Source organism: Rhineura floridana, chromosome 4, assembly GCF_030035675.1.
Source record: "Rhineura floridana isolate rRhiFlo1 chromosome 4, rRhiFlo1.hap2, whole genome shotgun sequence".
Classification (NCBI taxonomy): domain Eukaryota; kingdom Metazoa; phylum Chordata; class Lepidosauria; order Squamata; family Rhineuridae; genus Rhineura; species Rhineura floridana.
This window is the reverse complement of record NC_084483.1, coordinates 132,406,992-132,427,695: the sequence shown is the minus strand read 5'-3', so window position 1 is coordinate 132,427,695 and position 20,704 is coordinate 132,406,992. Positions and strand designations below refer to the sequence as shown.

Below are 20,704 nucleotides of genomic sequence, written 5' to 3'. Positions count from 1 at the left end.
GCATGTGAATATAAGACTTGCTTCTGATGATATAGCTGCCGGGAGCAGACTGCTTCACTGTCTTCACATACGGTGAGTTGGCCTACGTTCCAGTTCACCATGCGGACCAGACACCCCTGCATGGCTTGTTGCCATAATGCTACAAGGCACTGCTAGGAAAGATTAGCATCAGCATGGGGACAAACCAGAAGGTGGGGCTTGACCCACATGGCTGGGGCTTCAGCACGAAGCAAACACTCTAAAATTCTACGACTATATGCAAAACCAATTTGAGCTGGTGAGTGTGTCTTGTCAATTTTTTTGTGGTTGCTTAGACACTTCACACATGGGTTTCACAGAGATTCCAAAAATTGGAGAAAAGTTTGAATTCCATCAAGAAATTGGGAACTTGGAAGAGCAAGCAGATTTAACTATACAGGCACCTTTTACTAAATCAGATCATTAGTCCATCTAATTCAGTAGAGTGCACTCTGACTGGCAGCAGCTGTCCCCAAGTCTCAGGCAGAGAAGCCTATCTTCCGCTCATGCTGCTTAACGTGAGGTGGCAGCGACTGAACCTGGGAACTTCATTCCAAGCATATGCTCAACCACTGAGGTTTGGTCTCAAATTTTAGCCAAAACCAGCATTTCAGTTTTATCCCCAGAGTGTCATTCATCTTCTCTTTTTAAAACCTTCCGTTTATAACAGTCTGCCCTAACTACTGGATGTCCCTGATCATATTTTTGGACATGTATAACCACAACTAACAACTAGGTACAGCAATAGTGACAAAAACCTATTGCAATGAAAAAGCAAAAATTCCAACAGCAACATTTCCCCAAAATAAAAATTCTCTATCTTTGGCCAGCTCTATTTTGAAAGTGTTGGTTTAGTAACAAGCTCCCAAATTATGGATAGCTATAGGTAATTAGAGCTTTGGGATCATGACTTGTTGCTGCCCAAGTCCTTCTTACAACTATGTAACTGGTATACTCTGGAGTACACAAGCTGGCAAGTGGGATGAAGGATGAAGGGGAAAGGGATTCTGGAGGCCCTCCTCCTTTACTGCTTCTACGTTCCTGATCTCAGACTCCAAAGGCTGTTTCTCTGGGGGAAAAGGATGCAACTGCTTGTAATGCGCAGTTTGGCTCTAAAACTTGAGATATAGACTGCTACACACCATACATTTACAGTACATCAAAAGTACATTACTCACCCACCCCCAAAAGAATCCCGAGAACTGTAATTGACACCTCACAGAGTTACAATTCACAGCACCCTTATCAAACTACAGTTCCCAGGATTCTTGGGGGAGTGCTTTTGATGCACGTTACACTGTCATATTATGTCATTCTCCTCTTCAAGCAAAATTCAGTCAATTCAAGCAGAAATTCAGGAGGTGCAGGGAAGAAGGCATTACCTGCACCAGCTCCTAAGCTGCAGAATTGCCTCGCCAGAGAGGTGCTTTTGGCACCTTCATTATGTAGTTTTGTTATAGACTGAAGACACAGCCCTTTACCCTGTGTTTTGACACCTGAGATATATATTTCACTCTATTCTCTTGGTTATAATTTGTGTTAACTGCTTTAATATTGTATTTTTAAATTGTTGTAACTCAGCCTGGGACCTCATGGTGAAAGGTGATTAAGAAATCTAATTATTAACAACAACAACTACACTAGCCACATTGCCTCTTATGAAAGGCAGAGAGGCAGAATGAAACAAAAAAAGAATATAATGTGACATATGGGAGCTCCTTGTGTCCACACTAAGGCACAATGCATTCTATCGAAAGGTCAAAAAGGAACTCTCGATACAGAAATGGAAATTGCCATCTAGATGGGTAAGAAAGGTTAAGCAGAGCATTTCATGCTCAGCAGCTTTGCTCGGTCCTCCGCACCCTGACCACAACTACTACAGTTTGGTGGTGGGTGTCATAGCTCAGTGGTAGAGTTTCTGCCTTGGATGCAGAAGGTCCCGGGTTCAATCTTTGACATCTCCAGGTAGGGCTGGAAGAGACTCCTGCCTGAAACCCTGGAGAGCCACTGCCAGTCAGTGTTGACAATGCTGATCTAGACAGACCAGTGCCTTTTCCCTTCGGCTGCTACTGCGGCCACTAGGATCTCGCAGCGGGGGGGTCCCTGCTGTTGCTCCTGCAGCATGTTTGGTGCTTGCGGCGGCAGCACTTTCCCTCTCGTCCTTTCTCTGCCCCCTCCAGGAGGCTGTCTCCTCCACCATGACGGCCGCCATTGCGCTTCTTTGAGCTATTTTCTCTTCACCTCCGTGACAGCGGCCATTTTGTTTTTCAATTTTCCCACCTTTTTCACTGCCATTTTGACGCTATGTTCCACTTTTCGGCGATTTTCGCTTTTCGGCGGGGGTCTGGAACCTAACCCACTGTATGAGTGGAACCCTACTGTATCCAAAATGCCGCACGAGATAGTGCTGGAAGATGAGACCCCCAGGTCAGATGGCACTCAGCAAGCTACCGGGGAAGAACAAAGGACAAGCACAAGTAGCACTGTGACTAATGAAGCAACCAGGTCAATGCCGAAAGGAAGCCCAGAGGCTGATGCGTACAGATGTGAAAGGAGAGTCTGGAGTTGTACGACGTACACAATAGGAACATGGAATGTGAGAAGCATGAACCAGGGAAAGTTACAAACTATCAAGCAAGAGATGGAACGTATCAACATTACAATACTTGGTGTGAGAGAATTAAAATGGATGGGAATGTGAAATTTTCAATCAGGCAACTATAAAATATTTTATGAAGGAAATGAGAAATTAAGAAGAAATAGGGTTGCTTTAATAGTGAGAAGTGATGTGGCAAAAGCAATTAAGAGCTATAACGCAAGGTCTGAGTGAGTGATATCAATTAGATTAAAAGGAAAACATATAAACATAACCATCATCCAAGTCTATGCTCCAACGGCAAACACAGAATAATAATAATAATAATAAATAAACTTTAATTTATAGGCCGCCTATCTAGCCAATGGAACAAGAGGAACTGGAGAGATTTTATGCAGAAGTACAGGAAGACATTGATCACACACCAAAACAAGATGTGCTGATAATCATGGGGGACTGGAATGCAAACGTAGGGAACACAGAAAAACTAGTAATTGTGGGAAAACGGGGTTTAGGAGATAGAAATGAAGCAGGAGAGAGATACTAAATTCTGTGAAGCCAATAATTTGTTTCTTGCCAACACATTTTTTGAGCAACCAAAAGGATGGCTGTACACGTGGACATCACCAAATGGTCAATACAGGAATCAAATTGATTATGTAACTGGTAGCAGAAGATGGAGAAGTTCCATACTTTCTGAGAAAACAAGACCAGGAGCAGACTGCGGTACAGATCATGAGCTAGTAATATCAAAAATCTGAGTAAAGCTAAAGAAGAACAACAAGGCAATCATAATGCCAAAATACAATTTAAATAACATCCCAGAAGAATATAAAGATCAAATAAGGCACAGATTTAAGGCTTTAAACTTAGTTGATAGAGAATCAGAAGAACTATGGAGTGAAGTCAGAGATATTATCAGGGAAGAATGCAAAAAGACAATACGTCTCATTAAAAAGAGAGAAATACCTCAATGGATGACGGAAGAAACTCTTATAATAGTTAAAGAAGGAAAGCAAAAACAAAAGGAGACAGAAACACGGTCATGCAATAATACAGCAACTAGTACACAGGGACAAAGAGAACTATTACAATAGTTATTGTAAAGAAATAGGACAACAAAAACGGTAGAACAAGAGCCCTATTCCATTTGAAATGTGGTATTGAAATGTGGCATTGCGGACACCATGGACCATGAAAAGCTGTAATCAACTTGAAGGCACATAACAACAATATTCTAAGAGATACAACTGAACACAATGACATCAACTGCTGTTATCCAGTTTTAAAAGACACTACAGACAACAGCTTTAGAGTGTCAGATTTTGTCCTGGGAGACTGTCACAACCCTCCTGTGGTCTCCACCCTGTCTCGATCCCACCTGAGGGTCCTAGTCTCTTAACGGTTCTCTCACCAGACCTAGCACAAATCTCTCAAGATCCCACTGCTAGGCACCACCACCTGACACTCTCTGTAAGCAATATTGCCTTGAGACTGTGCCTAAGTCTCCTCCTGGCCTATTGCTATGTTGTGTCTGGGTGCACTTGCAGGCCACAACCCCCCGTATCTTTGTGCCTATAAAGATTACAGCCCTGGGTTGTTTTGGATACCTGATGATGTTACACTCTCTCTTCACCACTGCCACCATTGATACTGTTTCCCAACCTTGGTATATGCCCTGCCCACCCTTCTGGTCTGTGAAAGCCCAGCCAAGGACCAGGCGTTTTGGTAACCAAGAAATATTTATTTATATACACAGGGAATCAACAGATTACTTAAAGGTTCAGTCAACATGTGTGTGGTTTCATAAGATGCGTTACTCTTTATATTTCTTAGTCATAAATAACCTGCTTCACCACCCACCTAAATCCAATCCACCCCTCCAGAACCCGGAACCAACCACCACCCTCTCCAAAAACCCTTCTCAGCACTCAGAACCCAGAACAACTGTCATCCTCTCATTTATACTTTCAGACACCCAGACACTCAGCCAATCATCACACAACATTCTTCAACATGAGACCTGTCCCAGTCTGCATCTGTGTTAGAATTGCTTTTAATATGTTTTCTTTAATAATATGTTTTTAACCCTTTTTTAAAAAAGATGTTTTTAAAGCTTTTTTAAAAAATGTTTTTAGCAGACTTCCGGGAAGTGGTGCTGGCTGGTGGTTGTCTCTGAGGGAGCTCTGCCTCAGAGGAAGCTTTTTTCAGGTTAAAAGTCAGCCAAGAGGAATCTTGGACTGGCTTAAATGTTCTCCAAGGTACAGGAGAACCGATCAGATCTTCCACAAGACTTCGTTGAGCTGTCGGCGGCTGGAATTGATCAGGAAATTCCTGAGATAAGAAGGCAAGCCGATCGGCTGAAGACGGAGTCAGGATTTTCACGCAAGCTGGACTGGAATGAAGCGAAGCGTTTTTTCTTTTCTTAAAAAAAAAACGTTCTTAACCAGCGAGCCCACTTCTGCCTAAACCTTATCATTTGGCTTAAATTACTGCAATAAAAGGGATTTGTTTATGAATCAGCAATTGAGAAACCTGGGTGAGTCATACTTTTTCTCTTTTAAATATAATTAAGGAAGAAAGAAAATATAAACAGCTTATTTACTTTTTTACGACAAAAAGCTGGCTTGAATTTGGACTTTTAAAGTTTAAAAACGGATGAGAGGTAATTATTATATTTTGGACTATTTTTCTCTTTGGACTATTTCTTGTTGGATGAATCCGCTGCTCGTATATGCTACTAATTGTTTAGTCTTGGCAACCAGAATTGTTTTGCATTCTTGGATGCAGATAAGGACTGTGTTGTGCTGGCTGGATTCCAATTACAGGCCTGGAATATTAACTCTTCTTTTTGGTGGAGGGAAAAAAAGAAGAAATAGACTGCCCTTAGGTTCTGAAACAGTGATTAATTTTAGAAATTAAAGGCCTCTTTTTGAAAATGACAACTAAAAAAACAACTAAGGCCCAGGGGCGAAGAGGTTCTATTGATACACAGGAAGAGGATATACCCCCAGAAATGTTTCAAAAAATAATGGAAGGGATTAATGCTATAAAACAGGAAATTAAACAGGAAATGAAAATTGAATTGACAGATATAAAAGACTATATTAAAACACAAGTGGATGAGATTAAAGGGACAATTGGGCAAATAAAGGAGGATGCAAAAAATACTAAAGAAAAGGTACAAACCTTGGAGAATAGAACAGATATACTAAATCTGGAACTAGAAAAAAATTTGGACTATTTAGCTATGACTGAAATGAGAAATAAAGAGCATTGTTTGAGATTCCGTGCAATCCCTGAGGAAACAGGTGAAGACATTAGAGACAAAATTGTTAATGCTTTAGTAAAATTTTTGGACTTGAATGAAGATAGGATGGAATTTGAAATAGACAAAGTTTATAGAATTAACTCCAGATATGCAACAATGAAAAAAATTCCAAGAGATGTGCTTGTTCACTTCGTAAAGAAAACGACCAGAGATATGGTTTTACAGCAACACTTTAAATATACCTTTAAAATTGATGGTAAGGAAATACTGGTGATGAAGGAAATTCCTATTAGACTTTTACGTAAGAGAAAAGAATATGCTTTCCTTACAGAAAAACTTAAGCAATGCAAAATTCAATTTAGGTGGGACGTTCCAGAAGGAGTGATTTTTACATTCAGACAACAGAAATATAGATTGAATACTGTTCAAAAAGCAAGGGACTTCTTGAGAAAAGCTTCAAAAGATATGGAAGAAGATAAACTCAAAGATATGGATACAGTTCCTGGGAAACAAAGTCAACAAGGATACGCAGAGGAGGGGAAGGAAGATGATGGATCAAAAGGAGCATCAGGCAAATTTTAAAATACACGCTTAACGATGGATTACAAATACCTAACTTGGAATATAAATGGAGCCAACACGGCGCAGAAGAGAAAGAAAGTGTTTCATTATTTGAAAAAATTAAAATTGGATATAATTTGTCTACAAGAAACTCATATTCAGAAGAAAGATTCTAAATATTTGATTTGTAAAAATTTGGGTGAAGAATTTATTTCAGCTGGACCAAAAAAAAAAAATGGAGTTGTTCTCTATATTAACCCACAATTGCTTCCTAAATTGGTATTATTGGACGATAGTGGTAGATTTGTGGGGGTTGAAATTACTTTACAAGGTACAAACATTTTGATAGTGGGTATTTATGCCCCCAATGAAGATAAAACAAGGTTTTATACAGGACTTATGGAAAAATTGTCAGAGTTTTCATATGAGCATTGGTGTGTCATGGGTGACTGGAATGGGGTAATCTCACCAAAAATTGATAGGCTTTCTGAAAAAAATATCAAAGAGACACAAGGTAAATTACCGAAGATTTGTTTTGAACTCATGGAACATCTAGAATTGGTGGATACCTGGAGATATATAAATGATAATGCAAAGGAATTTACTTATTTTTCAGAAAGACATAAAACATTTTCGAGGATTGATATGATTTGGATGTCAAAAATATTAGCGAAGGATATTTTTAAAATGGATATATTACCAAAAACTTTTTCGGACCATAATCCTGTGATATTAACTTTAAAAAAAAAAAATCTTGGATTTAGATGGAGACTAAATGAATCTTTATTACAGAACGATAAAGTAGTACAAGAATGTAAGAAGAAATTAAAGGAGTTCTTTGAATATAATTTACATAAAGGAACAAGTGAAAATATTGTTTGGGATACAAGTAAGGCATTTATGAGGGGATACTTTATTAAATGTAATTCTGAATTAAAAAAAAAGAAACAACAGAAAATGCAATTAATTTTGGAAGAAATAAAACAAAAAGAGGAAGAATTGAAAAAGAATCCAGCTAAAGTTTCTATTGTAAATCAAATTAAAATGTTACAGAAGCAAGTATCAATATTGACAGTTAGAGAAATTGAAAGGAAATTAAATTTTGCTAAACAAAGGACTTTTGAATTTGCAAATAAACCTGGGAAATGGTTAGCATATAAATTAAGAAAAGAACGTCAAAAAAATATTATTTTAAAGATACAAGAAGGAGATGAGACGCTGACAGACAATGTAAAAATTAAAAAGATTTTTCATCAATATTACTCAACATTGTATAAGTGTCAAGAAATTCCATCTGAAAAAATAGAAGAGTATTTATTTAAACAGAATTTGCCTAAAATTACAGATTTTCAGAGACAAGTTATTAATGGCCCTATTACGTCAAGAGAGATATCTGAAGCTATAAATAAAATTAAATTAGGAAAGGCACCAGGACCAGATGGGCTATCTGCAATGTATTATAAATGTTTGGAGGAAGAACTCCTGCTACCTTTACAGTCTACAATGAATTCTATTTTGCAAGAGGGAAAGATACCGGATAGTTGGAAAAATGCTAATATAACATTAATACCTAAAGAGGACCAAGATTTAACTAAAACAAAAAATTATCGGCCAATATCTCTACTGAACAATGACTATAAAATTTTTACAATGATTTTGGCTGAAAGATTGAAAATAATATTGCAACAATTTATTCAGGAAGATCAATCAGGGTTTTTACCTAAAAGACAATTACGTGACAACGTCAGGAATGTTTTGAATGTGTTGGAATATTTAGAACAACGAAATGATAAACAAGCAGCTCTGATTTTTTTAGATGCTGAAAAAGCATTTGATAATTTGAATTGGAAATTTATGTTCCAGGTTTTGGAGCAAATGGACTTTGGAGACAACTTTATAAAATGGATTAGATCGATTTATACATCACAGAAGGCCCAGATAATTGTTAATGGAGACTTAACGGACTCATGTGAAATACAAAAGGGTACAAGACAGGGATGTCCATTATCTCCCCTTTTATTTATTTTGGTTTTAGAAGTGTTGCTTAGAGATATAAGGCAAGATAAAAGGATTTCGGGATTAAAAATAAAAAAAGAAGAATATAAACTGAGAGCATTTGCTGATGATTTGATAATTGTACTAGAAAACCCTTTGGAAGGAATTCATATACTGATGGACAAATTAAAAGAATTTGGACCTTTAGCAGGATTTAAGATCAACAATCAAAAAACAAAGATGTTGGTGAAAAATTTAACTTTAAGGGAACAGAAAGAGTTAATGGACAAGACAGATTTTACAATAGAAAAAAAGTTGAAATATCTAGGCATCATCATGACAAATAAAAACTCAAAGTTGTTTCACAATAATTACGAAAAATTATGGACAGAGATTAAGAAAGACTTGCTAAGATGGGATAAACTACAACTGTCATTAATGGGTAGAATATCTGTGATAAAAATGAATGTATTACCGAGAATGATGTTTTTGTTTCAAACAATACCTGTAATATCCTCTGATTTACCTTTTAAACAATGGCAAAAAGATATTTCTAAATTTGTATGGCAAGGAAAAAAACCAAGAGTTAAATTTAAATTACTTCAAGACGCTAAAGAAAGAGGAGGACTGGGATTACCAAATTTGAGACTTTATTTTGCTGCCTGCTGTTTAGTCTGGATAAAGGAATGGATCTTATTGAGGAATAAAAGACTATTGGATTTGGAGGGCCACAATCTGAAGTGGGGATGGCATGGATATCTATGGTATGACAAAGTAAAAGTAAATGTAGACTTTAATAATCATTTTATAAGACGTCCTCTGTTGAAAATATGGAATAGATACAAACCAAGGTTTTATTCGAAAATACCATTATGTGTCTCAAGTCAAGAAGCTTTTTATAGAAGAGAAATGTCTGGAAAAGAGAAATGGTTAACTTATCAAGAACTATTAGAAAATGTACATGGAGAATACATAATGAAAGAGAGAGAACAATTGATAAAGGAAGGATATAGTTTTCATTGGTTTGCCTATTTACAATTGTTAGAAAGATATAAAATGGACAAGAAAATGTATGGGTTTGAAATAAATAAATCTGATTTTGAAATAGGTTTGTGTACAAATGATGAAAACATAATTGCAAAAATGTATAAACTTTTATTGAAAATGGATATGGAGGAAGAACAAGTAAAAGAGTGCATGGTAAAGTGGGCAAAAAATTTTGGTCATAACATACAAATGGATCAATGGGAAAATATGTGGAAAAAAGGCTTGAAATTTACATTATGTTATAATCTTAAAGAAAATTTTTATAAAATGATGTACCGTTGGTACATGACTCCAGAAAAGCTGTCAAAAATGTATAGTAATGTCTCTAATGTTTGTTGGAAATGTAAACAACAAGAAGGATCTTTTTACCATATGTGGTGGTCATGTAAAAAGGCGAAATTATTTTGGGCACAGATAGGTAGGAAGATGCAAAAAATTCTAAAGATAAATATTCGGTCAAAACCAGAATTTTTTTTATTGGGTTTTATGGATAAACAAATAGAAAAGAAATATGGAAGAATAATATTATATATGATTACGGCAGCAAGATTATTATATGCACAAAAGTGGAAAATGGAATCAACACCAACAATGGAAGAATGGTTATTGAAATTAATGGACTTAGTAGAAATGGATAAATTGACATGTTTACTTAGAGAAAAATCGACAGATACATTTCTTAAGGAATGGAAACCTCTCTTAGACTTTTTGTTGAAAGATCAAAATAAAATGATGATACTGGGATTTGACGATTAATTAAGACAGCCTATGGAGAAAAGGGACTCTGTATGTATTCATTAAGGGACAGGTTTGATGTATATTATATACTTATAGCTGATCTGCGACAAATCGGAAGTCAACTATTTTATTTTCATTTTTTTGTTGATGTATTGTTATGTCTTTTTGACTTTGTTTTGTTTGTTTTTGGAAAAATTTGAATAAAAAATTATTAAAAAAAAAAAATGTTTTTAGCGTTGTTTTGTTTTAATGTATTTTGAGGTCTTTTTATGATCTTTTAAAGTGTTTTCAGCATTTCTGTTTGCCGCCCTGGGCTCCTGCTGGGAGGAAGGGCGCGATATAAATCAAATAATAAATAAATAATAAACATTCCAACCCATGTACGCCCCTCTCTCATTCAGTCTACTTATCACATATACTCTAATAAACCCGCACTTACCATATTTACAGTAATTACATTTACAGGGGCATCACAGAAACCTGGGTCAAGTCTCTGCCTGGCCATGAAACCCACTGGGTGACTTTGGGCTAGTTATCTTTACACCTAACCGACCCTGTTCTGAGGATAAAGCAGGGGATTGTGTATGCTTCCCTGAATTACTTGGAGGACAAAAAGGTAGTAGTTAATAATTTTTAGTGGGTAATGTGTCCAATTAAGTCACAGTAGACCACTCAAAATTAATGGGCACGGCTAAATTTATTTCAGTGGGTCTACTCTGGAAAGGATTTAGCTGGATACAGTCCAATATTATTATTTTAAGAAACCAATATCCATTTTTGTATAGTGTTCTAAGAAGTGATATTCAGTGAGCTCACACAATATTAAATGGCCTGCACACTATCTGCAGGGGGAAAAGTTGCATTCTACTCCAACCCCCCTTTTAAACTACTGTTAGGATAGTATGAGCCTAATAGTGTGTAAAACCCAGTAATATCAATTAGGCTTAGTAAAAGTTCAAAGGTGAACCAACATAAAGAAAAGAAAAAGGAAATAGATTAGCAAAATTACCTTGGTTTCCCAGGAGAAAGGAGCAGAGTGTTCATCCTGCCAGGTGATATCCTGAAACACAAGTGAAGAAAAATTATGCACAAGGAAGCATACAGACTGTGGTGCAAACACCAAAGAGATTGAATTTTATGGTGGACTTTAACATACAGAACACATAGAACAGTTGAAGGATTTTACAAAATGTCTACTTTAATCAGCAAACAGAGAAAGACAAGAGTGTAACAGGCAACTCTTATGATGAAAAGTCTGAAACAGATGGGCTCTCATGTTGTATGCCAACTTCTAGAATAAATTCACAACTTGACGCACTGAGATACCTGAATCACAACAAATCTGTTTTTACGACAGAATATTCACTTTGCTCTAAAGCAGATATCTACACTTGCCATTTCATTTTATATCAAAGAACTTTGCATACTCAAGGAACTGTGATTTTAAACATCTATTGCAGAAGGATGTTAAAACACTCAGCATTCCATGTCTATGGCCTCAGATGCTCCCTTCAAAATTTACTCAATTAGTAAGGAAAAATATTCTTCCTCTTGTTTTTAGCCTCTCTAAGCAGAGTCCATCTGCGTTCTTGCTAGCTCACATGTGAGCTCCAAATAAAAAGCTTGAAGCTGGTTAGAACTTCTGCTGCTGAGACATGAAACAGAACAGAATTCTCTTCTTCTCTAGCACTACAGTGCACACCTGTAAAAAACTGCACAACTGCTGAGTAACACTTTCAGAAGGCTCCGGTGCACACAGCAAGCTACTGTGTAGCATGGACATTTTGAAGGCCCATTTGTGCATTACAGCGTATGAAGTTTCAAAACAAGTGGAAGGACAGTTATTTTGCTTGGAAAAATAAATGGTGGGTTTTTTTCTTTTACCCTAGTTGTAGAGGTTGGGCAAAAGAAATCCTCTTCCCCTTGCCCAGCTGTCTGAGAACAAGTTGGTAGGCTTTTGCTGTGTAAGAGGGTGCACATGTGCTGTATTGGTTTGTTGCACTGAAAAAAGCCTCTTTATGTTCGAGAGTAACCATATCAAACTTACTTCTGAGTAGACCTGCTGAGAATTCTAATCTGAGCCAGCCCTGGCAATCTTTATTCTGGATTAGTTAATCCACAACACTTTTGGATCTGGCTGTACCATCATTGGCTACAACTTTACCCACTTCCAGCACATATATGACACTGAATAGCCCGACAGAATATTCCCAGAAGAAAAAGAGGCCTGTCACCCCTTCATCATCACCATCCTATCATCATCTGTGCTTTTTTTGGTAAAAGAAAATGAAGTGCCAATACCCATACCTTGATAAAAGTGCTATAGGTGCCAGCACAAAATGGTTGCCATGGGCAGTTAACAAAAGACTTGCTGGTACTCCATACTGGCGAGTGCCATCACACAAAAAGCACTTATTTATTTATTTATTTATTTATATCCCACCCTTCCTCCCAAAAAAGCCCAGGGTGGCAAACATATCAACAAAACAATTTAACAACAACAGAAAAAAACACTAGAATCTGAAAATGGCATTCCTGGCTACTTTAGAAGTCAAGTTCAAACACAGAGATAGTCTCTTGGGCTGGGAACGCTGGCACCATGCCATTTCTTTGCTGGAAAAGTGTCAAGATCTAACAAGTCACACAGATGATCAGCAGAACAGAAGAAAGAGGGAGAGATAAACGCTATTCAAATACAGCTTTGAATAAGGCTCTCAGGGTATTTATACCATCAAAATGGAATCCCATCTCCCCCCCAGCAGTGTGAAAGAAATGGAGCACTTCTACTAAACAGATGCAAGGAATTAGGCTTTTGTTCATCCAACAGCATATTTAAGGAGCTGGAATCTTTGTGGGCCTCTGCACATTTGAATTCATGACAAAAATGCCATCCACAAACAAGAATTTGGTCACAGAGCTAACCTCGGCCGCCAGCTGTAAAGCATCACATCCAGAAAAGTATGCATCTAACAGAGCAATCCAAGCAGCCTCTTAGAAAAAGGCGCTGGAATTTTCAGATGGGAGAGACACGGGTCTCTTTCGTCCTGATGGTAAATGACATAAGCAGAGATCTGACCATCTATCAGCGCTGAAGAGCTAAATGACTGCTCTGTTATTCAAGTCAGCACAAAAGATTATTCTGTTGGCAACTAAGAAAGCCTTACAGTGGCAGCTCATAACATAAGCAGTTTTGAATAATATGGAAGGAGGAGAAAAAAAGACCATATAAGAAAACAGTATGGAGAGCAGGAGCCAAGGGTTTTAAAAAAAACCCAAAAACCAAGTCTACTCCAAAGCGTTCTTTCCTGCTATTTGGTTAATAAACACACACAGTTTTCATCATAAACATGTAGGGGGGAAACTGTGCACACAGTCATGTGCGATGACGATCAAGTCCCGATTTGCTAGAAGTACACTAATTGGGAAGCTGCAATTACTTCCCTGTGCATATGCTTGTTTTGCCAAATGCACAATCCTCACGTATTCAAGTATATACCTGTGTAAAGTAAGTGCTCATGAATATGAGTCTTAACCTTTCCTTATCTAGCCCTTACTGTTCTTTGATTGAGCACTCCCCTATATCTGACTATTAACCACATGGTCAGGGTTATTGGCATCTCTTATGCCCTGGACAGAACATAGATGGATAGATAAATGTTAAGCAACTGTACTTGCTACCTATTCGATGCCAGTGGTTGGCCACTGTGAGAACATGACGCTGAACTAGATGAGCGCTTGGCCTGATCCAGAAAGGCTTTTATGTTCTTAAATATGAAAGATTTCATCATTTTATGTAAATTAATAATGAACAAAAACAGATCCTGCCTTAAAAAAAGATGGGTTGGCAATATCATATGCAGAAGGTGGTACCTTTCAATTAAGCTATAAGTGATACGTAAGAAGAAGGACAGTCAACATGGTGCCCTCCATAGGTTTTGGACTACAACTCCCATCACTCCCAGCTTGATCCGACATTGGAGTGCACAATGCTGATTACCCCTGGTTAAGAACACATACATACATACAAAAAAAAAAAAGATATCCCAACACAAACCATTTAAGCTGGTGTAGAGCTAAACTTTCACCCAGGGAGTTTCTTACTGTGTCCACATAATCTATCAGAATTCACTGCATGAACTAAAGCCACCATGTAATGAAGTTTCCACGCTATTTTTTCAGAGGACTGCTTCCACGATAATATTATTTCAACCCAGCTCCCCCATCTGGAAACTGCATTCCTCTCATTTAATTCAACCTACAGAAATGCAAATGGAAGACTATATTAACCTGGCTGTGATTAACTCTGGTTAACAGAAAAACAAGAAACATTGGTTTTCTGCTTCCAAATAAATCCCTAGGGCAAGCAGAATGCAGATTTTTATAGTACTTTCCACTGAGCATCACAAAGAGCTCATTGAACATTTAAGCGCACCACAAATGTAAATCTCACATTAATGCATTGATGTCTGCACACCTGAACAGCACAACCCTGATCCATGTTACATGATACACAATCCTGATGCATCCTGACACTCAAAGCAGCACTGAGCTCAGTGGGGCTTTCTCCTAGATAAGTGTAAAGCAGGGGTGGTGAACTTTTTTCACGCTGAGGGTCGCATTCCCTTTTGGGCAACTTTCTAAGAACCGCACACCAGTGATGGGTGAGGCCACAAGCAAAATGGGATGGAGCAGTGAATGTAAATACTACCTCTGTACAGTAGGCTACCTTCCACACACACTCATACACCCTCTCTGCCCTCCATCCAGACAAGCAGGAGGCATTTTCCAAGTTCAAGGACATATTTATTTATTTATTTAGTATATTTGTATGCCGCTTTTCATCACCATGTGACCTCAAAGCGGCTTCCATAGCAACAATAATATATCACAAAAACCATTCAGAACATAGTAATAATAATAAACTTCAACAGTTAAGGTCCAACTACTCCCGATATCAATGCAGGTAAGACAAGTATTATGTCCAGTTTAGCTAAGCTAAAGCACTTGGGGTGTGAAGCAAGGCCAGTGAGGGGTATAGCCTGGGAGAGTTGCAAGGGCCAAACCAAGAAGCCTGGAGAGCCACATTTGGCACCTGGGCCTGAGGTTCCCCATGCCTGGTATACAAGATTGTAGTCTAAAAATCTAAACTCAGTGAGTGATTCTTTCCAAGTCAAATACAGAGATATGTAGCAAATTACATCCCAAGTGGGCATAATCCAGCAGATATCAGTCATAGTTAGGTTTTAGTTGTGACAGATTTTAATCCGACTGATATCAGTGGTACTTTGGCATGGACATTTCTCCTTTGACTGCAAACTGATTTTTCTTCTAAGACCACCCCTGCTAGATTGGACCAGAGGCTCACCTAGTTCAGCATCCGGTCTCCCATAGTGGACAACCAAATGCCTACAGAAAGACCACAAGCAGGACATGAGTTCAATAGCACTTTGCCCCTGTTGTTCCTCAGCGGCTGGGATTCAATCGTAACTGCCTCCAATACTGGAATAATATATAGCCATCATGACTAGTAGCCATTGACAGACTTATCCTCCATGAATTTGTCTCATCTCCTTTCAAAGCTGTTCAAGTTGATGGCCATCACTACATCCTGAAGTAGCAAATCCGATAGTTTAACTATGCAGTGCATGAAGTACTTCCTCTTGTCTGTCCTGAATTTCCCAACATTCCCCTTCGCTGATGAACCCTGATTCTAGTATTATAGAGGGAAAACCTCTCTCTATCCACTTTTGCCACAGCATGTGCAAATCTTATACTAGGAGTGTGCATCAGCTGGGGGGGGGGGGACAAGGAAGCAAATCAGGATGATTCAGGGATCTCCCCCTCTTCCACACTGAAGCACTATGTCAATACCCTTACCCGAATCAGACAGGGACCCCTAAATGCCTTGTGCCACTGTCTCTGTACCGTACACAGCTCTATCTTTTCCTATATATCTCTATGTTCCTCTAGATCCAAGGGCTTTGCAAGAAGTGAGGCGGTCCAAAATGTTGCCTGTGAAGCACTGAATAGCTCTGGATTTTTTGTCTGTTTTTAAGTTAAAAGTTTCATTTTTAAAAGTTTCAGAGAGTTTTTAAATTAAAAGTTTCATTTAAGTATTTTTTTTAAAAAAGTCTATGTTCCTCTGCTTTAACAAAAAAAATCAAAGCTCTTAAGAATGCTGCAGTTTGCAAATCTTTTTAAAAAGCAGATACAAGATGAATCTTGGAGCCCCATGGATCCCACTATTATGTTCCCTCCCTCTCATATTTTTTCTATTCTAAAAAGCCCTAAATGTTGTAACCTTTCCTCACAGTAGTCAAACCAGTTGATCATTTTCATTGCCTTTTCCAGCTCTACAATATCTCTTTTCTAAAAAGTGCCCATTTATCAGAGACTTACCCTTCAACATGAATTATTTAAAAAGACAAAACAACTCATCTCCAATTCGTCATATCAGGAAGGGGGCAGGATATTTGTTACAATTTGGAATGCATTTTTTCCCTTCAGCTAAGTAAAATATTTCAGATCTCTTGAAGCCAGCATAATTTTAGATGCCCACGATTTTGATCTAAATGCTTCAAGCAGCACTTGGGGGGAAAATGCAATGCACTGAGGCCAATTTGGAGTTAACTCAAGCTCTACTCACTTTAAATCATATGTGGTTACAAATCCAGATGCAGATTAATTTGCCAGGTGACTGGAGTATTAGAAAAATAGTTTTGACTATCATTGCCTTACAGAATTAGAGCAGTGGAAACTAAATCATATTGATGCTGTGCAACATGGAGATAATCAAGAAGTTTTCCTCCCAAAGTCTGATGTATTAAAAATATACTTTTAAACATACTCCTCACCATGGAGATTGGGGTTAGCCAGGCTCTAGCAAGCAAGAATGCTGGAGGAGTAAAAGGGGGTGCAGGAAGAGAAATAATCCTCCTTTCCAGCTCCAACAGGGTGGAAGTCTGCTAGATGCAAGCAGAGAGCCAGACCCAACCTCTGCCTCCTGGGTCCATCTTCCTCACAAAGGCAAGCCCTTTCTGCCTCTGACTGGCTCTGAGCTGGAGAGAGTTGGCCAAGGCACACTGCCTTGTCCCTGTTCCTGCTGGGCTGTTGGAACTTCAGCCACCAGGAGGTGCTGATGCAAAGAAAGCTAGCACATGTCTATCCTCCTTCACAAGTTCTAAGCTTGAAGGGAATGGCCAAGGAGCTTCTGTTTGGCCCTGACCTTGTGCTGTATCCCAGAGGGGTCACACAAAGTCTGGAAGAAGCCCTTGCCCAAGGCAGCCAGCCCTCCTGACTGTCCCACTGTTATTTCAGTTTTGTTTAGTTTCTACCAGTGGTGGCTCCATGTCAGTGGGGCTGTGGAATCTGCTCTGGGTTTTAGTCCAAACTTTCAAGGAACTGTCTATGATTATAATGGTTTTATAACGTTATGATGTTGTAATGATTTTATTGTACACTGCCATATTTCTTGAATGAGTTTGCCGTTTAGAAATACTCTTATAAATAAAAATAAATAAGGGGCCACCAAGGCCATCCAAAATATACTGATTGCCTAACTAAAATTTATTCTTAAAGGGAAGATATTTTTTTTCAGATACTCTTCACTAAGACTTACCTGAATTCGAAAAATGGTTAGAATCAAGACATGTAGCACGCTGTTCTAAATAATTCTAATGGATGGCAACATTCAAAATCTGTCACTGAGACTTTGCAAAACTTTCTTTGCCTCATTTTGTTATTGGGTGGTGTCATTACTAAAGTTCTCGCTGGTTCTTAATATTGGCAGATATACTACAAGATTTCCACCCATGCAAAAGATCACACTACTGCACCTTGGGAGTTGTGGTCCAGTTGCTGTATCAACACAGTGTGTTCCAAAGCACCTGGAAAGGCAGAGTTTCACTTTCCAGTTCACCTTGAAATCCATCAACACTGACACGAATGGACAGCATTTTCAAAGAGATGCTCACAGTGGTCTTTGCTGTATGCCATGTACTAAGGTTCTTGCACCCCCAATTCCAAGTTTTATTATATGCCAGTGTTTTAAAGGATGAACAATTTATTGGCTTGATGCTACACATTACTGATAAAAAATATTTTACTTTTTACTATAGAGGTCTAAGATCACAAATGCAAGGTGGAAATGACTTCTCTTCATTCAACTGTTTCACAGGGCTTGCATGCGGGGGGGGGTTGCCATCAGGGCTTGTTCTAAAGGGTGGCCAGGTGGGGCACTGGCCCGATGGCCCTTAGGGCTACAGTGGGCCCCTCAGCCGCTCCTCTGCTCCCCTTCCACGATCCGCTGCCCCCCCACCTACCTGTCTGCTGTCTTTTACCGGTGCCCTTAACGAAGATGACGGCCGCAGTTTCCCTAAGGTACTGAAGCCCCTGCTGCCATCTTAGTTGATGGCAGAGATGTGTGTGCGTAGCATGCACACGTGCAATCAACAAAGATGGCGGCAGAGGCGTCATCCCCTTAGGGAAACTGCAGCCGCCATCTTCCTTAAGGTCAATGGTTAAAGACAGCAGACAGGTAGGTGGGGGGCGTGGGGGGGCTGTGTGTGTGTGTGTGCGCACACACACGCTGGGGCCCAGGGCAAGCTGATGCCCAAGGGCCCTGGCATGCCTGGAGCCAGCCCTGGTTGCCACAAGTGAACAGTATCTCAAAAAAACAGATTTTTAAAAACTTCCCAGGACACAACAGGTTGTTTTACTGCAATGCTACAAAGAAGGTTTTGTAAAAAACACTTGTTCTTGAAGGACATGTAATTTTGCAAGCAAGAATAGCACGAAATTGAATTGTTATTGAGTTATACAGTACAGCATTGTTTCATAAGTTACATCTCAACTTCACAACTCTTGTGAGAATTTCAGAACTTTTAATGAGATATGTCGTTAACAATGCCCACCTTGTGTGCATGTGTTACATGTGTTAAAGATGCAACAAATGCTCCTTACCAAGCTGCTGGCTTCAGACATCTGGTCTACTATACTCAGAAAAGCTTATTCATCTCTGTGCCTTTGAAAAACGAGGAAGAGATGAACGGTGGGCAGGGAATACATTATGAACATATTCAAATTCATGCTCTAAACTTTGGCAGCAACACTAAAAAAAAAGCTATGCCAACTGGGCAAATTTGCATGTTTTTGTTGATTAATTTGTGTGATGTTTCCTAATTGTTAAAATCCCCAATGAAATATTCTCATATCAGCACAGAACTTCTCCCTTCCCTCTCACTTTAGGGCTCAGCACTTACTTTGTTTTGTAACCTAAAGCAAAGATTCTCTAAATTCTGTATCAGATATATCATATTCTGGTTTATGGTGCAACTGTATTCATGCAGGTTTTCAGAATCTGTTTTTATCACTTTGATTAGCAAGGCCAATCAAGCTTTAAACTTTGCTCCAATTAATCTTATAACATGAACCAGACTTCCAAATTATCTCCCTCCTAATTGCCTGTAATATGTAAAAATTGTCTACAGGCAACACAGCCGGAAAACTCTACACAGCCAGTGCGGGGCTTCAAAAGGCCATGCAACCTAACTGGGGTACCCAGTGGGGCTTTGGACTTATGTTTCTGAAACAACTCTCCATCTACAGTACTACATGGCAAACCACTTTTTGAGCCCAAAATTTCCAAAGCAGCTTGATAAGACATGGGGGTCTTCCATCCAAAGCCAAAATGTTGAAAATCCCACTGTGTCCATCTCTAAAAGTCCCCAGTATGTCTAGTATGAGTGTTGGATGCCAGCCAATTCCCCCCCCCAAATTTAGGCTACAATTAACACAAATCAAGTCAGGTCATGTGGGGTATTGAAAGATATCATGGGTGATTTGACTTTTATGCACTTTGCAGCAAAGCTGCCTTATATTTTGTCATTTAATGTAAGCCAGCCTATCAAAGAGGCTGGGCAGCTGGTATAGCACAGTGCGGAGGAGAGCCTGGCTGGGAGTCCAGAGTCTGTGAGTTCAAATCTCCGCTCGTGTCTCCTGGGTGTCAAGGGCCAGCTAAAGATCACCCCCACAGTGAGTGGCTCAGGGGTTACGTGCCTTGCCACCTGTGCAGCCGTGGGCAAGCTGCATAGTCCCAAGGAGCCCAGTTGCCCCCCAGCTGGCAGTTGCAGACAAGGAAGGGGCTTGCTTGTGCAGCTGTGGCAAGCTGAGCAGGCCCTAGCCAGCTGGGGAGGACTAACCTCAGAGGGAGGCAATGGTAAACCCCCTCTGAATACCGCTTACCATGAAAACCCTATTCATAGGGTAGCCATAAGTCAGAATCGACTTGAAGGCAGTCCATTTCCATTTTCATCAGAGGCCACAGCTCAGCAGAATACAGCCCAATTCACAGACCCAAGTTTCAGTCACTTTCAAGCAGGAGGATGGCCTGCCAAAACTCCTCCAACTCTATGATTCAAATGAAAACCAAACCAATTACAAGACTTGTAACAGCAATTACATATTTAGGATACAGTTGG

The 20,704-nt window shown here is 39.1% G+C and overlaps 1 protein-coding gene across 1 annotated transcript in view; it reads right to left on the bottom strand.

The window, feature by feature from the left end:
• C4H1orf198 (chromosome 4 C1orf198 homolog) overlaps positions 1-20,704 on the bottom strand; it is a 34,106-nt gene that overhangs the window by 9,498 nt on the left and 3,904 nt on the right. Inside the window, exon 2 of the mRNA XM_061624468.1 lies at positions 11,236-11,286. Within this exon, the coding sequence (XP_061480452.1) occupies positions 11,236-11,286 (51 nt within the window). The remainder of the gene's footprint in view (positions 1-11,235; positions 11,287-20,704) is intronic.